The sequence below is a fragment of the Alnus glutinosa genome, chromosome 13 (genome assembly GCF_958979055.1).
Source record: "Alnus glutinosa chromosome 13, dhAlnGlut1.1, whole genome shotgun sequence".
NCBI classification, from domain to species: domain Eukaryota; kingdom Viridiplantae; phylum Streptophyta; class Magnoliopsida; order Fagales; family Betulaceae; genus Alnus; species Alnus glutinosa.
Window position 1 is genome coordinate 21,673,678 of NC_084898.1, and position 16,472 is coordinate 21,690,149.

A 16,472-nucleotide genomic window follows, 5' to 3' on the forward strand; every position below is an offset into this window, starting at 1 on the left:
TGTTGATATGACAGTCTCAACCAACATTTAGATCAGTCTTTGTTAAAAATAAAATAAAATTTAAGGGTTAGTTAGAACTGTCACATCAACATTGTAAGATAATTTCTAGAATTTCTCTAAAAATAAACTACTTAAAGAGAAATAATTGTTGTACAACACTTGACACAACTCTAACAATTTTTTTTTTTTTAAACTAACCATTAGATCTATTTTCTTACACGTCGATCTTACATATCCAATGATTGATTTTTTAAAACAAGTTATTGGAGTCGTATAAGAGTTATATAGAAGTTGTAAACATATTATATCTCTTCTCCCCGCTAAAAAAAATTGATAAAGGTCCCAACCCGTCTCCTCTCTCAGCTAAAAAAAAAGAAAAAAGAAAAGAAAAACCAGAAAGAAAAGAAAAAACAAAGCATTTTGCTCTTAGCTATCCAAACTTAACAATCTCTAACCCTTTAGATAAGATTTGGGGATTAAAAAAATAAATAAAAAATTGTTCTTTCTAGAGAGGACAGATTCTCCATTCCATGTTGCTTGACCACTGTTTTTTTTTTTTTTTTTTTTTTTTTTTTTTTTTTTTTGGAGGGGGGCAAAAATGTCCAAAAAATACTGAATTTTGTAATATCACCACACCCCTTGCACACCAAATATAGTTTTCTGCAAATTAGTTTTAATTTAATCTATTATTAAATTGACATATGTTGATTTTTAATCGAATATGCAATTTTTACGTGCATTTTATTTTTTTAAACAATGCAAAAATAAATTACATGTTCTAAAAAAATAAATTTAAGATTATTTGAAAAAGTTTATTTCAACCTAATTTAAAAGAAAATTTGTATAATAACTATAGCTAAAAAAAAAGGGAATATGTTATCTGCACATAATTTGTACACAAATTTATATTCAACGTATTGTACTCGGGGAGCGAGATGATTTTATTGAGTAATGCAAATTCACTCTTTTATAATAAATAAATAATAATAAAAAAAATACACACAAATTATACACACACACAACACCTTTTAGCTGTGTATTTTGAAAAATAATTCACATAGTTTTTACATGCGTGTGTAAATAACACAATTCGTGTATTTAATTTAATATATATATATATATATATATATATATATATATATATATATATATATATATATATATATATATATATATATATATATATATTTATAAGAAATAGAAAAAAATTAAATTAAAGCTGAACAATTGAAATCACTATAATAAATCTTTGAGTACTTTATGGACACGTATACATACAATCAAATCCTGTCCAATAAATGCACCAAACCATCATCCACCGTTAATTACTATCAGAAAGGGGTCCACTACCAGGGGTAAAAAAGAGAAATGTAAAATTACACGGGACAGCGACACCGTACGGCCACCCACAGCGTCCGCGCCGTGAACCCTCCACGAAAACACACGCACCAAAACGCAAACGCAAACCCAAACCCAAACCCAAACACAAAACAAACCCTAATTTGTGATCTCTCCCCCAATTCATCGTCCCAAGCGTACAAATAAAAGAAATTTAAAAAGGAAATTAATGGCTAATCATCTTCTTCCTCACTTGTCCTAGCCTTTTCCTGAATTGACCTTCGTGTCCTCCTTCTCCTTCTCCATCTTCAGATTTATTTGCTATTTCTAGCCTCGAAGTCTCGCACTTCTCGCTGTGGATCAGACTCTGATTTCCTTTCCACTAGTCCGAGTTTTGAAGCGGTAATTGAACTTCTGTTTTTACTATGTAGTATATGTGTTAAATTTGAGTTATATTTGCATGCAAAATTTGTTTTTAGGGTTTTGATTCTCTAAAAAAGCGGACTTTTTTGCATAAGTAGATAAACCCTTATTGTAACTATCTGTTTGATTGCCTGAGAAAAAGATAGAAATCGTGTAAATTTGGGACCAAGGTTTGTCTTTTTATTTGCCGTTCTGTTTTGATTTTCAATTGTCTTCAATGCGATAATGTGGCCTAGTTCTTGAATAACTTTCTAGTTTACCGGAGAGTAATTCGTGTCGAAGCATAAGATTTGAATTATTTTATTTAGCGTGGTTTTGTTTGTTTCTTAGGAAAATTCTGGAGGAAGAAAGTGCCTAATGATGCAGCTGCTGCTTAAGCTGTAGGATGGTTTGAGGAATTTTGGGGAAGTGGTGATATTTAAACATGGGCAGCAGCGAGATGGATAAACAGGCAAAAGAGAAGGAGCCAAAGACGCCACCTGCTGCTGCTGCTACTACTACTACTACGCAGGTCTGCTTGAGTAGTTCCGAGCTTGTCATTGATGAGAGGGTCGTCTCACTCGCATATGGATGATTGTTAATTTTTTATTCTTTTATTGTTATGTTTTTTTTTTCAGGAGCAGTCTTCGACTACTGGCCCTGGTGCTGCAGTTAATCCTGATTGGTCGGGCTTTCAGGTTCTACAGTGAATAGCTGTTATTTGGGTAGCTATGTTTCATATCGTGTTTGGATTGTTATATGGGTTGGTTGTGTTCTTTTTTTTCTTAACAGGCATATTCTCCTATACCGCCACCTGGGTTCTTGGCTTCTAGTCCCCAAGCTCCTCCGTATATGTGGGGTGTTCAGGTACATTTGTTTCTGTATTGGTATATAGTTTTTTCATTGATTATGATTGTTAAACCTTGTGCATATAATGTTGTAAAATTACAAAATTTGGCTGGCAACGTGATCTTTGACTGTTTTAAAGATTTTGAAGAATGGAAAGCAGTGACAGTACAGTAACAACCTGAATTAATCATCTTTGTTTTAATCTTCTAAACTAGAGGTGCAAATGAGCTGAGTAGGCCATTTGAAATTCTTGGCTTCTAGCTCTAGCCGAGGTAAACTAGTGTGTTCGTGTATGAGAGCTTGAGCATGTTTATTCGCCCTACTGAGCTTATGCCATTAAGTTCAATGTTCATTATGATGTTAGAACAAGTCAATGTTGTGAGTATAACTTGCTTCAAAAGTTTACATTGTTCATTGTCATTCCGTATTCACTTTTAATGACTTGCATGTGGGCCTCTAACTATATCTTGGCAAGATTGCTGAAAGTTTCTTCAAGTTCACCTTTCAATTGGAAATTAATGGGAAATATAATGTTTGATTGCAGCATATTATGCCTCCCTACGGTACCCCTCCTCATCCATATGTTGCAATGTATCCCCATGGTGGGATATATGCTCACCCATCCATGCCTCCGGTATTTTCTTGTACATCATCTTTATTTTTTTTTTTAAATAAGTGATTGGCCCCAAGGGGACGGGGAAGGGGAAGGGGAATGGGAGATTCGAATTAGTGACCTCCACTTCATGAGGTTTGGTTCCCAGTCGATTGAGTTGCCCCTTGGGGTTTTGTACATCATCTATAGTTGCAGTCTGAAATTATCACTATATCCTTGTTTTTTGTATGTGAATAACCTTATTTGCTGTGAATATCAAACAGGGATCTTATCCTTTTAGTCCTTTTGCTATCCCTTCTCCAAATGGCATGGCTGAGGCTTCTGTGAGTTTCCCATACTGCTCTGTCTTATGTTTTGATACTGAAAAGACATGCCCTTGTCTGTCCGAGTACATGAAGAATAACTTTTGAGTTTGCTCTTAGGGAAATACCCCTGGGAATGTGGAAGTAGATGGTAAACCATCTGAAGTGAAGGAAAAATTGCCCATCAAAAGGTCAAAAGGAAGTTTGGGGAGTTTGAATATGATAACAGGGAAGAATAATGAGCATGGTAAAACATCAGGTGCATCTGCTAATGGAGTTTATTCTAAAAGGTATGGTGGCCATGTGTAGTGATTGGATGGTTGCAAGATATCTTTGGGTGATTGGTTTATGCCTGATGTTGTTTACATGATTATGACTATTGACTGCTTTATAGGAAGAGGTGGGTGGGTTTTTTTTTTTGTTAGGGTGGGGGGGCTCTTTCTCTTCTTTAAATTCACCTCTTCATTGCTTCTTTTTAAATTTTTCTTTCTGGTACAGTTCATGAAAATTCATGAATGTTGTCATAGAATTTATATGTAATTTACATATAGTATTCATGGTTTTGGGGTTTTTGAAACTTCTGTTGCTGTGTTTATTCATGTTGTTTTAAAGTATATTGCCTATATTGACCTGTCATTACTACCAATTTTTTCCTGGTTGATGGTGCATGTCGCTGTGATTAATATTGACAACATTGAAGTGTCATTGCTACTATTCCATGTTGTTACCAAGCACTTTAGCTAATGAGTAATAGTTTGGAACATGCAGTGCTGAGAGTGGAAGTGATGGTACGAGTGAAGGAAGTGATGCGAACTCTCAGAGTGTAAGTTCTATGTTATTCATTAATTTATTTTGCAGAGTTGCTACACTTTTTATGGGAATTAGGTGGGCTAGTAACCCATGCTAATTACATCTTACCCTATTGAGTTGGAAGTTGCTTGTCATAAATTTTTTTCTTTGATAAGTAAGCAGATTATCATAAATATATGACTCTTGTCTTACTGCATTAGTTAAGTTTTGGTTTGCAACATATGACCCAATGTGAATACTTTGCCATGATCTTTGTTCCCTGTGTATTTGTCTACCACTAATATGTTGATAAACACCTTCCTATATGAGAGAGCTTGATATGAGTTGGTATATTGTTGATTCCCTGGCATCCATTTTTTTTTTTCTCATTCTTGTTTGGAGGTGTTGCTGGTTCCTGATGATAATGCTTGAATTTGAGCTGTCTTGGGCTTTAAAATATCCTGTGCGCTATATACTGTCGACATTTTATGTGAACGACAATTATATGGTGACCATGAGTGGTGTGACAGTAAATTCTTCGGCATTTTGAAACACGCAAGTATTCCGAGTATTAAACACCAAGGTGTCTTTTTTCGAATTATATGGTTGCTACTGGATTTTGACAAAGCATTTCTCTAAATGGTAGACAGGGCTCTAGATGGGGCCAAATGGAGTAAAAGGATCCATGTGGCAACCTCAACTAGTTGGAATTAAGGCTTAGTTGAGTTGTGGTGAGATGACTATATCTTTAGATGGTTGAACCAAGAAAAGATATATCGTAGACAACAACATTACAAGGTCCTTGTTCTTGGGTATTGTTTCTATTTATTGAATTATTTTAGTTGGTGCTTGTTTATTGCTGAAATATACACATGGGTTCAGACACCTATGTCATTGATGCCACCTTCACTCTGGTGGGCTGCAAACCCTTGCTAGGATTGATTACTTATTTTCTGACCTAGCAGTTGCAACTTGCAACACGTATTATTTGAGAACAGCTTGCACTATAACTTATTGTTGGTGAGTCTTTTGGACTACCTATATTCTACTTTTGTGTTCTTTAACTTATCTCTGTAGTTTTAAGAGGGCAAAGCATAAATTATGGTGGTACAACCTACTTTATGCGGGGTTGAAAGTGTTAAGCCCTACTTGAATTGAGGTTAAGTATTAAAGTGTGAGGGGCTTTTTGAAAAAATTGTGAGGTGTAGGCATTTTGAAATAATCTGTGAATAGTGAAAAGTTGTTGAAAGAGAAAAAGAAAAAGTGAGGTATAATTTTATTGAAGGTTCATGTGGAGAGAGGTATAAATATGTATCTTTTTGAAACCATGTAGAAGCACGTGATGGCTACTATTATCATTCAATGAAACAATTAAACACGAATTGATTGATCTTTTCACATCTGAAAGCATAAATGAGAACACACACACACACACACACTAAGCCTAGAGTGAGCTTTGACAAATGCATTCTATCACACACTAAGCCTAGAGTGAGCTTTGACAAATGCACACACACACACACACACACACACACTAAGCCTAGAGTGAGCTTTGACAAATGCATTCTATCACACACTAAGCCTAGAGTGAGCTTTGACAAATGCACACACACACACACACACACACACACTAAGCCTAGAGTGAGCTTTGACAAATGCATTCTATCAATTCTTAAGGTGGAGGTGATCTGTTACTTTATCCAGATTAACATTTATGTCTGCCATCACCACATGGGGAAATCTCTTAAGCAGTGATTATTTGTGTTTTCTGCTCCTCTCTTCAGTTCCAGATTAAAAAAGTGTCTTACATCTTAGTTTCTTTTGGTTTTTAGGACTCACAACTGAAGTCAGGCGGCCAGGATTCTTTTGAAGGTTTTATAATGATCTTTTCTGTTTATCCAAAAAAAAAAAAAAAGTGTACATGATAATGATATTTTCTTCTGCTGTCCTATAGCTGCTATGATCTGTGTCAATGAAGAATCCCTGTCTTTTTACAGGTGAAGCATCGCAGAATGGCAATTCTGCGCATGGTCCTCAGAACGGAGGACCAAATACTCATGCTATGGTGAATCAAGGAATGGCCATGGTGCCGATATCAGGTGCTGGTGCTGGTGCTGCTCCCTTAGCTGTTGCTGGTCCCACCACAAATTTAAATATTGGAATGGATTATTGGGCTGCTCCTACTTCATCAGCTATCCCTGCAATGCGTGGGAAGGGACCTACTCCTGTTGCTGGAGGATTTGCTAGTGGATCACGGGACAGTGTTCAGTCACAGCCTTGGCTACAGGTTAGGCTGAGTTCATGAATTATTGAATTTCAACTTCAGTTCACTTGCTCAAGTCGTTGGCATCTCTAATAAGATCTTATTAGTTTAGTTTCACAAGTCCTCTCTAGTTAAAATAACCATGAATCTTTTCTATGGATGAAGTAATAGCATTATATGATTTTTCCTATTGTGAATTTGCAATCGCTGGCTGTGAAGCATGATGAAAACTGAATATATTTTCTTAACAGTGCATGAAGATTGTCCCTCGCCTTGGGGCCAATTAGGGTAGCTTGCATGGATCTTATATTATAAAGAGAGGCAATGCAAAATTTTGACTTTTCTGAAGAAGAAATTACTTCCTTAGTCGTCCATAGAATCCTTTTTTGTAATTTGCTCATTGGGGCCATATTTTCTATTAAATTACAGCTGGCATATTACTTTGCTTTACTTATATTCGTTTGTGTGGATGACCGATTGATGCTATCATTATCATAGTCTTGCAATCTTTCATTCTCATTGCCGTGCAATCTTTGTTAAGTCATTAGTTGTCCAAATGTTTAAGCTGATAGGAAATGATATATTTAATTATTTAATTAACACTTTAACATTCTTCAAACTCCCCCTCAACAAGTCAAGTCTAACACATGGAATATCTAATTGAAATGATAGTAAATCGTGGAGTCAAAGTTCAAACTTAGAACTCTTACTCTGATACTATGTTAAATCACCAATTGTCTCAAAAGTTTAAACTGATTGGAAATAATAAATTTAATAATTTAATTAATACTTTTAACGCTCCTGAGCTGTTAGGACAGTGATCACCAATTTATTATGGCGACGAATCATTATTTTTATCCCTTTTCTCACCTTGTGGTACTTGTTCTTGTTTTCCATTTGGCTCTTTGCTAATTAAATTTGAATGAATTTATCCTTAACTTGTTATATTTTGGCTTGAATGTCTCTCTCTCGTGTGCTCAGTGGCCCCTTCTCATTTCTTCCCATGTTATGGCTGAATCCTTGTTCTCGGTCACAAAATTGGACCTGAATGGAATGGCGACTAATATTGGTTCAAACCTAGCATTTTCTTTTCTAAAGCCTTGCTGTTATATGTATATCATATTGCATATTTACAAATTGTTTTTGTGGATTCAGGATGAAAGAGAGCTTAAGAGACAAAGAAGGAAGCAGTCGAATAGAGAATCTGCTCGTCGATCCAGGTTGCGTAAGCAGGTGAGAAAGTAGTGTCCCTTGTATTTTGTTAATCCTATCTGGCTGCCTTGCATCTCTTGCTTGCATATGAACTCATCGAGTGTATATTGCATGCTTTCGAGACAGGCGGAATGCGATGAGCTGGCCCAACGTGCGGAAGGCTTGAAAGAAGAAAATGCCAGTCTTAGATCAGAAGTGAGCCGGATCAGGAGCGAGTATGAGCAGCTTCTTGCGGAGAATGCCTCACTCAAGGTAATGCTTGGATCTTATAATATAAGCCTTTTGCTTTATTGGAGTTGGTCCCTCATCTAGTTTTTAAAATTCTGTTTCTGCAGGAGAGACTTGGGGATGAAGATGTAAGGTCCGGGAGGAATGACCAACAATTGAGTAGCGACACTCAACAGACTAGGCAAACAGAGGTTGTGCAGGGTGGTCACTAGGATGTAGCCGCCTCGCTTTATGCCGGCTTTTCGGCAGCATAACCTAACAAATTAGCAACAGCAAGTTCTTGTTTTGCATAGCGTGTAGTTTAAATTTTTATCAAATCTGACCTTTTTAGTTTTAGGATCTGCTTCTTGCTTCTCATCCCTCATCTCTAATTTGGGCTTATCTTTTACATTTTTAAGACCCGGATGGTGTGTTAAGTTCAAACATGTGCTCCTGCCCTTGACTGTTTGAAAGGGTAGAGTAGTATTCACACTTATATCTGTGTATTTAGATTGGTCACTCAAAGTGTAACTCAGATGGAATTGATTAACTCAACTCAAGCCTGCTTTTACCACCCACACCCCCACCCCCCCACCTTTTTTTTTTTTTTTTTTTTTTTTTTTAATATATATAAACTTATATAGTTTCTTTTTCTTTGTCGTTTTACTCTTTTGTTTTTATGGGACAAAAAAATTCTTTAGGTTGAATGGAAGTCTCTAGAAACATTAGTCATAGTTCAATTCTTATTATTTGGTAAATACTTTTGTTGACTCCCAAAGATTTATCCCATTAATTATACTGTGTACACATTTGCATACGTATCGACAGACAGCATTTGATCAGCCACTCAAAGACACGTAGAAAAGGAGCATATGACCAATTTAAGTCTCCATTTAGGCACTTAGCAAACTTTGAAGTTAGAAGATCAATCTCTAAGAATTTTTTATTTTTTTTGGCAATCATCATTATAACAACAATGAAATTCAAGACAACGTTTCATGATAAAAATACAAAAAGGAAAATAGAAATTTGAGATAAATAATAAAAATAAAAATAAATTATGGCGTAATAAATAGAGCACGTTGAAGCTCTAAGTAGGGGTGTGCACGGGGCGGGGTGGATTTCTGTCATTTTTGCCCCCGCCCAGCAACAATGCGGCGGGAATAGAAAATCTCACCCGCAACTACAAATTTGCTCACTGTATCCGTAGGGTTACGGGGGGCGAGGGGTGGTTTTTGCAGGTGCGGGTTTTACGGGTTTTGCAAATTCTGAGTAGATCTACTCCATATCAGAGTAGATTTGATGGGGTTGGCTTGAAGAGAAATGAAGAAAAAATGAGGGGTGGCTACTTTATTCCATAACTTCCATGGGTGTCCGCTTTCTCGACGTTGTCACCATCAAGTTGCGCGAGGAAGATGTCTTCCCCAGTTCCTAAAAACGAGTACTATACTAGAGGATAAGTCAAATACCTAAAGAGGAGTTTGGTGAGGGGAAGATGAGAGGGAAAAAAACTACAAAGAAAGAAGAGGGGGAAGAAGAGAGGGGAAGAATTGAAGAAGAGAAAAGAGTACGGCAGAAATAAGAGGGGAAGAATTGAAGAGTGAAGAAAAGAGAGCGGCGTAGTGAAGGAACAAAGAAAAGTGAAGGGCGAAGGGTGCTCGGGCGGATTAGATTTAGGTTTTTTTTTTTTTTTTTTTTTTTTTTTTTTTTTTTTAAATTTTATTTTAAATAAAAAAAACACTAAACCCATAATCCGCCCCGCACATATTTCTCAAATTAAGACCCTAACCCACAACAAAAAAAGACGAAAAACCAAGTCCTCTGCGGGGCGGGGCGGGTACAACGGGTTTTGCACACCCCTAGCTCTAAGTGTCTAATTGAAAAATTGATAAAATCATGAGCACGATGAAACTACTCCAAGCATTTGAGGGTGGTTTGACTATCCTTAAATCTTCTTTGTCTGTATGGTTTGACTATCCTTGAATCGTCTTTTTAAATGGCTTAACCACCCACTTCGGGTGGTTCAAAAACCAAAGAGCCTGCTTGCCTCTATTGTGGAGTAAAGAGCCATGTTTTGCAAGTTAAGTCACGTGATGATTTTTGAGCCATTAGATTAAATGGACGACTGAAAAAAGTTCATGTTTGTCATCCTAGGGCTGTGATTAACCGATTGGAGACAAATTAAAGAATTTAATACTATTACATAAGAATCATTATATGAAACCTTAAAATATATATATATATATATATATAGATATTACAAATTAACAGTGCTAGCTATCTCAAAAATATTAAATAAAATGGACCAAAAAACAAAAAACTCCAATAAAGAAAAAAGAAAAAAAATATCTATATTATATATATGCCTATATTGATGTAATATGTTAAAGTTTGAGTATGTTTTGATTTTTTCCAAGAAAGCAGGATCAAGCTAGAGTTCCTAAACGCTTCTACTTCGGGTGGAAACTGGAAACCTAGACCAAAACGAACTCCGATGAAACATAAATAAATACTACTTTGCAGTACTCATCTTTAAATTTATTTATTCTATAACAATGGATGAATTGATAATCCAGCTTTACGGTAATCTTGGAGAATATCTTTCCTTCAGTCCATCATCCTTTCTCAAGCATATTTTCTACACCACCAAAAAAGATGACCACTTTGGCTGCTGGCTTGAACTTCCAGACGGGATTATGGAGAACATCTTCCTGCGCCTGAATCTGGTCGACCGCGTTCGCTCCGGCGGCGTCTGCAAGTCGTGGAGATCAGTAGTACTTGTCATGCACAAACGCATTGGTGTTGATGATCCCCAGCTCCCGTGGCTGCTTCTCCCTCGCAGCCAAAGCTGCAAATCCTTAAGCTTCTTCAGCATGTCTGAAGGCATAGTTCGTAATATAAAGCTACCTGAGGCGGCAGAGGGAGGATGGTGTTTTGGATCTTCCAACGGTTGGTTAATGATGGCTAGAGGAACGGAAGATGAACCGGAAGTTTTTCTCGTCAACCCGTTGTCAGGATTTCAACTCATTCTTCCATCATTGACAACAATATTCCCATACTATTACGATCACGTTGATGCCGCCCGGGATCCGGAACGCTTTGCATTTTTTATTGGTAACGTCCGATGATCACCGCTTGTTCTAAAAATTAAATCACCGCTTATTTTAAAAATTAAATTAAAAAAAACTTTAGTACTCATCACTTTTGCAATCATATGTATAAACTTTAAGAAGTATTAATTTAGTGTATTTATTTTTTAATTTCATCGATCCATTAGAATTTTCGGTTAAATCTCTTAGTTTTTTTTTTTTAATTTCTTTTTTAAAAATTTGTATAAAAAAAAAATTCAAAGATTCAAGTATGAGTGTCAAAATTCTTAAAATAAAAAAGAAAAAAATTGCAAGGTTTTAGGCATTAACAAAATTTGCAACAATACCCATATTTGAATCTTTTATTTTTTATTTTTTTAAATAGGAGTATTTTGAGAATTTTTAACGGACTTAATGGAAAATCTTAACGGGTGAAATTGAAAAAAAATTAAAAAATAAAATACACTAAAAGTTTGGTACGATTACAAAAGTGATAAAGGCGTAGTTTTCTCTTTAAACTAACAGAGAGAGAGATGAATATAGTTTAATCATTTGAATTTATATTGTGACAGATACGATGAAAGTATCGTGTGGAGAGCCATCGGAAGACTGTATTGTTGCGGCGACGATGAATAATTCAAAAATATTAGCTTTTTGCAAGCCGGGTGACAAGGAATGGAGCGTCTGGGAAGGAGGAGTAAATTATGATGATGAGGAGAGTTGTTTTTACTTGGACATCATATTTTTTGAAGGGAGGCTGTTTGTTTTAGTAGGCATGGAGATGGAGATGGATGGGATTCCGGCAGCCGGTTTTGGAAGCAGTTATTCCACGTGCATGGAAGTGGGGAACTGGGAAGTGATGTTGACTGTAATTCCATATTCTGTTTCGGATATCATTTTCGACCCGGCTGTGGATATTGAAGATATGATTGCCAGGGAAAATGGGGTTCTTGAGAGGGCGGGAAGGAATTTCAACTTGGTGGAATCCGACGGTGAATTGTTGATGGTCGTTGCATTTGTCGATGTTCACTTCACTGTAACAGTTGGTGATGACGACGACGGCGGGGGGTTCGATGACGGGGAGGAGGAAGAGTACGAGGACGGCGGCGGGTACGATGACTGGGACGAGGAAGAGTACGAGGAGGAAGACACAGCGTTTTGTTTTGTTTACTTCAAAACAAGCAACTTTGGAGTGTACAAGGTTGGTTGTTCGACAAAGCTAACGAGTATAGGTGATAAAATGTTGTTTCTGTCAAAAGGGGAATCGGTATCTGTTTCGGCGGCGGATTTCAAAGGGTATAGTGGGAATCTGATTTACTTTTTAGAAGATAATGATTATAGCTTCGAAGATCATGATCCGATCGTTGCTCGTGAATCCGGCGTCTTCTACCTTGACGACGAGAGGATAGAACGGTCTTTTCATAGTACTCTTCCGACGGAGTGTCCCACGTGTTGGTTTACACCGCGTATATCTATCCATGGTTAATTAGATGAGAAGTGCAATTAATGTGTAATTTATTTTTAACTGTTGTTATATATATATATATAATTATATAATTGGAATGACGTGACAACGAAAATTAAGTTTTCAATTTTGATTTTGATTTTGATTATTATTTTTTTTAAGGGTAATTTGAAAAAATTTGCCCCTAAAATCCCACGTGCAAGATGTAGGTCTATTTCCGTAAGAAAAAGCGAACGTAAGTAATACGGATAGGCAACATTAAAAATTTTCAAAACTTAGTTAGGATATATTGTCGATTTTTAAACATCGAGAGCAAATTTAAAAAAAATGGAGAAACTTTGAGGAGGTAAAAATGTGGTTTTGCCCTATTTATTAATACCACCCTTGCAATTGAAATTATAAAATCCCATTTCCCCATTTTCTTCATCTGTAATACCTTGATTTCTTCTCTGTTTTTCAACTTCAATCTTCAGATAGAGCCTCCAAGTACAAAGACCTGAAACTACTAATACTACTGCTCTGGATAATACGAATGTGTACAAGCATTCAATATTCGACTAAAAACCCACCACGGATGTACAAAATGGCATCAATACAGAAGTTCTTTCCTTTTCACATTTAAGCAAAAGTGACAAATGGGAATATAGAGACTGTAGGTATATATAATATGCCTTTGCAAATAACTCATGGCAACAAGGACCTTGCTACTGATAAAGAAGGGGACTACCTTCCCTGGCAAGCACAAAAAGGCCACCATCTCCCCTTGAGATTCGAATATCATCGTCGAGGTACGTAATAAGAAGCCAGGAGCTAGCACGGTCACCCGGAATGGGAACCTTAAGAGGCGGCTGACCAGAAACGACTTGTGAAATACTTGCCACTACGTCCTGCAGCGGACTGAGGGTTTGCTGCACAGGCGACAGATTAATTTGCTGCCCAAAGATATCCAAATTTTCTGGGAGATCAATGCTTGACTTTATCTCTGGAGGGGGAAAGGCACCTTCCTTAAATGCAACCTGGACATAAGTGTAGGATCGTAAGAAGCTATTAACCTGGACAAAGATATTAACATTCTCTTCTGGCTTCTCAACAATCAATGGTGCATTTAAAGGTACTTCCTTAAATTTAACCATAAAATTGTTGCAATGTGATCATCCAGTTTGGATATTGCATAGCAATGTTAATGATAATGATTTTTAATGTTACAATTAATTGTTTTCATTTGTAAATTGCACACAGACCAGTAAACTTTAAAAACGTGTTCTTGTTATAGAAAATTTTGTTCGATCAGATACTTATTGCTCAAAAGAATACCTGTATTCTTGTAGGACTTCGAACTTCAAAAGTAGCAGAAGCACTGAAAGACAAAGCAGCGAAAGGGCTAGACAACGTGGTCGAGTTCACAATGGTGAGATTGCTGGTGTCAATTGCTTGGCGTATCTCTTTCACTTTCAACAAAGGTGATGTCCCTAATGCGAGCAGGGGCAACAGCTCAGAAAATGCAGTGTACCTGATTAATGGGGGAACAAAATAGTGTGAGAAAAATCAGGATCAAGTGTACTGATAAAAACTAATACTAAAAACAAAAAGCAATATTAGTCAGTTTTGATCCATTTTCATCAGGACGCTCTCCACATTGTTTCATTTACCCGGATGACACCGAAAACAATTTACATACAGCATTGTCTATAACACTGCATCATCCCTCTATTGATGCATTATCCTATACAAATGCCTGCCACATAGTCCAAGTCAAAACAGAAAAGAATACGAACACAAGCCTGGATATGATTCACTCTACTATGTGATCAAATTTCCAGTTTCTATGGAGTCTCCGCAGCTCATCCTATCAAAGACTGCATGTAGTCAAGGTTTCCAGAGCTCATTCTGCTTCCCAATAGTGCCATCCCTGACCTTGGTCCAGACATGACATATATCAAAGGCAGTTATGCACTTTTTCGGCAATACAATTAGTAACTTCTTCGAGAAGAAGATGAGAGAGCACAAATTTGTGTGGTGCACATACATTAGTCAAAAAATGATATAATAACCATCCATTTACTGGTTGAGATACTCAAACAGCAAAGATCCTCAAATATAAAACGAGAGTTTAGACTAGGATTTGGTTTACCAAATCTGAAATACGACGTATGCTATGATACTCATGCAATGCAATATTATTCACTTAACAAAACAATGACTGGTTGATATGAATTAAAAGGCTCTCAAACCAATATGTAACCATGGAAACCCGAAGAGAAAATTACAATCACAAATTAACTTCATTGTTACTTCCTAAACTCCAGCGCCTCAACAGAGCAGTAACAATCATAAGAATCAGATGATTCCTCCAAAACAATACAAGCAAGCAAGGTAACTTGAAGCACTCCCATTTGGAAAGAATAGGTTTGAGCGCTTATTTTCTTGGAAGTGATACATTTCCATTGAACATACCATTCTCAGGGCCAAAATATCCAACATCTTCAAATTTTCTGTTTTCAGTGGCAAGATCTTAATTTTCTATTGTGCCATCTTCATTGTGTTGGAATCCAACATAATTAAAATGATTCAACCTAAAACTGATGAGGTTGACCTTTTGGAGTTAAAATTAATAATTTGTGCAAGTTGGATTTAACAACTGTCTTCACATCCTCTATCGAGAAATCACCAACACCTAATTCAGCTACAATGGACCAAGAATTTTCAATAGCCGAATTCAAACACCTAACACCTGATCACATATAGATGGCATTTGTATCGTAATCAAAACTATCCAATTCAATTCAAAACAAACATAGAAATGCAGAGGCATAAATGAACTCACAGCAAAATCCATTTGCCATCGAGAGCCCCAGGGGCTTCTGTCGGCGCAGGAGTCGGATTCGCCGCCTCCAGCTGACTCACCAGCTCCGACACCTCGGCCCTCACCTCCGGCCCAGCCCTGAATCCCAACTCCGTCCCGTAAACCGTGTCCACCAGGCACCGCTTCAGCTCCGCAAGCTTATTCGTCAACCTATCTTCCTCCACCACGTCAGCCGTATCCTTGGCCGTTTCGGCGACGGCAGGACTACCGTTACCGACGGCGTCATACTCATCCTCCGTACTGCCGGCAACAACGCCGCCAGCGTCGTCTCCACCCCACTCGTCATCGTTTCTGGGGGGGTCCGGAGGCGACTCGGGCTCGGTTTCAGGTTCGGAGGGCTCGCCCCACTCGTCTGAGAGCCGGGGATTGGGGGAAGGGTCGGAGAGAGAGGAGTGGGTGACGACGAGCAGGGAGGGAGGCGATCTGAAGAAGCGATTTTTAGGGTTTGCGAAAGAGAGAGAGGGAGAGAGGAGAGGAAGCGGTTTGCTAGGGTTTGGGATTTTGGAGAAGAGAGAGAGGTGAGAGTGTGAAGTGGTGGTGGCGGTGGTGAAGAGCAGAGCCATTGCTTTGGTGTTGACTGTTGAGCGTGTGGAAAGATTGATTGTCTGGGCGTCAAACGTTGGCTACTTCACTCACAAATTCTTGAACAGGGTTTTGGGAAAAAAAAAAAAAAAGAAATAGAAAAAGATCATTTGCTTTTGGTTTCGGAGGGAGGAGAGTCTCCATTCTTTTTTTGCCACAAAAAAAGGGAGATCTTTTTTGTTTTATTTATAATAATAATAATAATAATAATAATATTTATTTATTTTAATGTTTAACAACTATTGTTTGAGAATTAATTTTTTCTGACGTATTATCAAATTGTATGACAGTCGCATAATAATATATATAATAAATAATATTATCGTTTTGATAATTGTGATGCAGGTCATTGGGTGAAAGAAGAGGAATAAATAGAATTAAAAAGTGGATAGAAATTTCATAGAAATTGGTTTGTAGGAAATTTTATACAACTCACATACAAGATTGACATGAGAGAAGCACGTGTAGTTTTAATAGCACGTGCTTCTTACATGCTTT

General features: G+C 37.1%; 3 protein-coding genes across 3 annotated transcripts; 2 read left to right on the top strand and 1 right to left on the bottom strand.

Moving 5' to 3' along the window:
• Positions 1 to 1,419: 1,419 nt before the first annotated feature.
• LOC133854315 (bZIP transcription factor 16) lies at positions 1,420 to 8,530 on the top strand. The gene is made up of 13 exons (XM_062290450.1): positions 1,420 to 1,740; positions 2,092 to 2,272; positions 2,379 to 2,438; positions 2,533 to 2,607; positions 3,134 to 3,223; positions 3,466 to 3,525; positions 3,625 to 3,794; positions 4,273 to 4,327; positions 6,126 to 6,165; positions 6,291 to 6,580; positions 7,712 to 7,789; positions 7,895 to 8,020; positions 8,104 to 8,530. The coding sequence occupies exons 2-13, from the start codon at positions 2,186 to 2,188 to the stop codon at positions 8,206 to 8,208; spliced, it is 1,236 nt and encodes a 411-aa protein (XP_062146434.1). The 5' UTR covers positions 1,420 to 1,740; positions 2,092 to 2,185; the 3' UTR covers positions 8,209 to 8,530.
• A 2,000-nt stretch (positions 8,531 to 10,530) lies between these two features.
• On the top strand, positions 10,531 to 12,550 carry LOC133853970 (putative F-box protein At5g66830). The gene is made up of 2 exons (XM_062289989.1): positions 10,531 to 11,089; positions 11,637 to 12,550. Exons 1-2 carry the CDS (start codon positions 10,531 to 10,533, stop codon positions 12,548 to 12,550), a joined length of 1,473 nt encoding a protein of 490 aa, XP_062145973.1.
• Positions 12,551 to 13,053: 503 nt separating this feature from the next.
• On the bottom strand, positions 13,054 to 16,052 carry LOC133854747 (plastoglobulin-1, chloroplastic). The gene is made up of 3 exons (XM_062291015.1): positions 15,354 to 16,052; positions 13,844 to 14,039; positions 13,054 to 13,545 (listed from the first exon to the last, which is right to left on the bottom strand). The coding sequence occupies exons 1-3, from the start codon at positions 15,953 to 15,955 to the stop codon at positions 13,234 to 13,236; spliced, it is 1,110 nt and encodes a 369-aa protein (XP_062146999.1). The 5' UTR covers positions 15,956 to 16,052; the 3' UTR covers positions 13,054 to 13,233.
• Positions 16,053 to 16,472: the final 420 nt, after the last annotated feature.

Bases quoted from the DNA above. Each gene is read 5' to 3' on its own strand.
- LOC133853970 (XM_062289989.1), top strand. From the start codon at position 10,531: ATGGATGAATTGATAATCCAGCTTTACGGTAATCTTGGAGAATATCTT. The intron at 11,090-11,636 runs GTAACGTCCGAT...ATATTGTGACAG, and splicing joins ACGCTTTGCATTTTTTATTG to ATACGATGAAAGTATCGTGT.
- LOC133854747 (XM_062291015.1), bottom strand. From the start codon at position 15,955: ATGGCTCTGCTCTTCACCACCGCCACCACCACTTCACACTCTCACCTC. The intron at 14,040-15,353 runs GTGAGTTCATTT...CCCATTAATCAG, and splicing joins GATGGCAAATGGATTTTGCT to GTACACTGCATTTTCTGAGC. The intron at 13,546-13,843 runs GTATTCTTTTGA...ACTTATGTCCAG, and splicing joins GAAGTCCTACAAGAATACAG to GTTGCATTTAAGGAAGGTGC.
- LOC133854315 (XM_062290450.1), top strand. From the start codon at position 2,186: ATGGGCAGCAGCGAGATGGATAAACAGGCAAAAGAGAAGGAGCCAAAG. The intron at 2,439-2,532 runs GTTCTACAGTGA...TTTTCTTAACAG, and splicing joins CTGATTGGTCGGGCTTTCAG to GCATATTCTCCTATACCGCC. The intron at 6,166-6,290 runs GTTTTATAATGA...GTCTTTTTACAG, and splicing joins CGGCCAGGATTCTTTTGAAG to GTGAAGCATCGCAGAATGGC.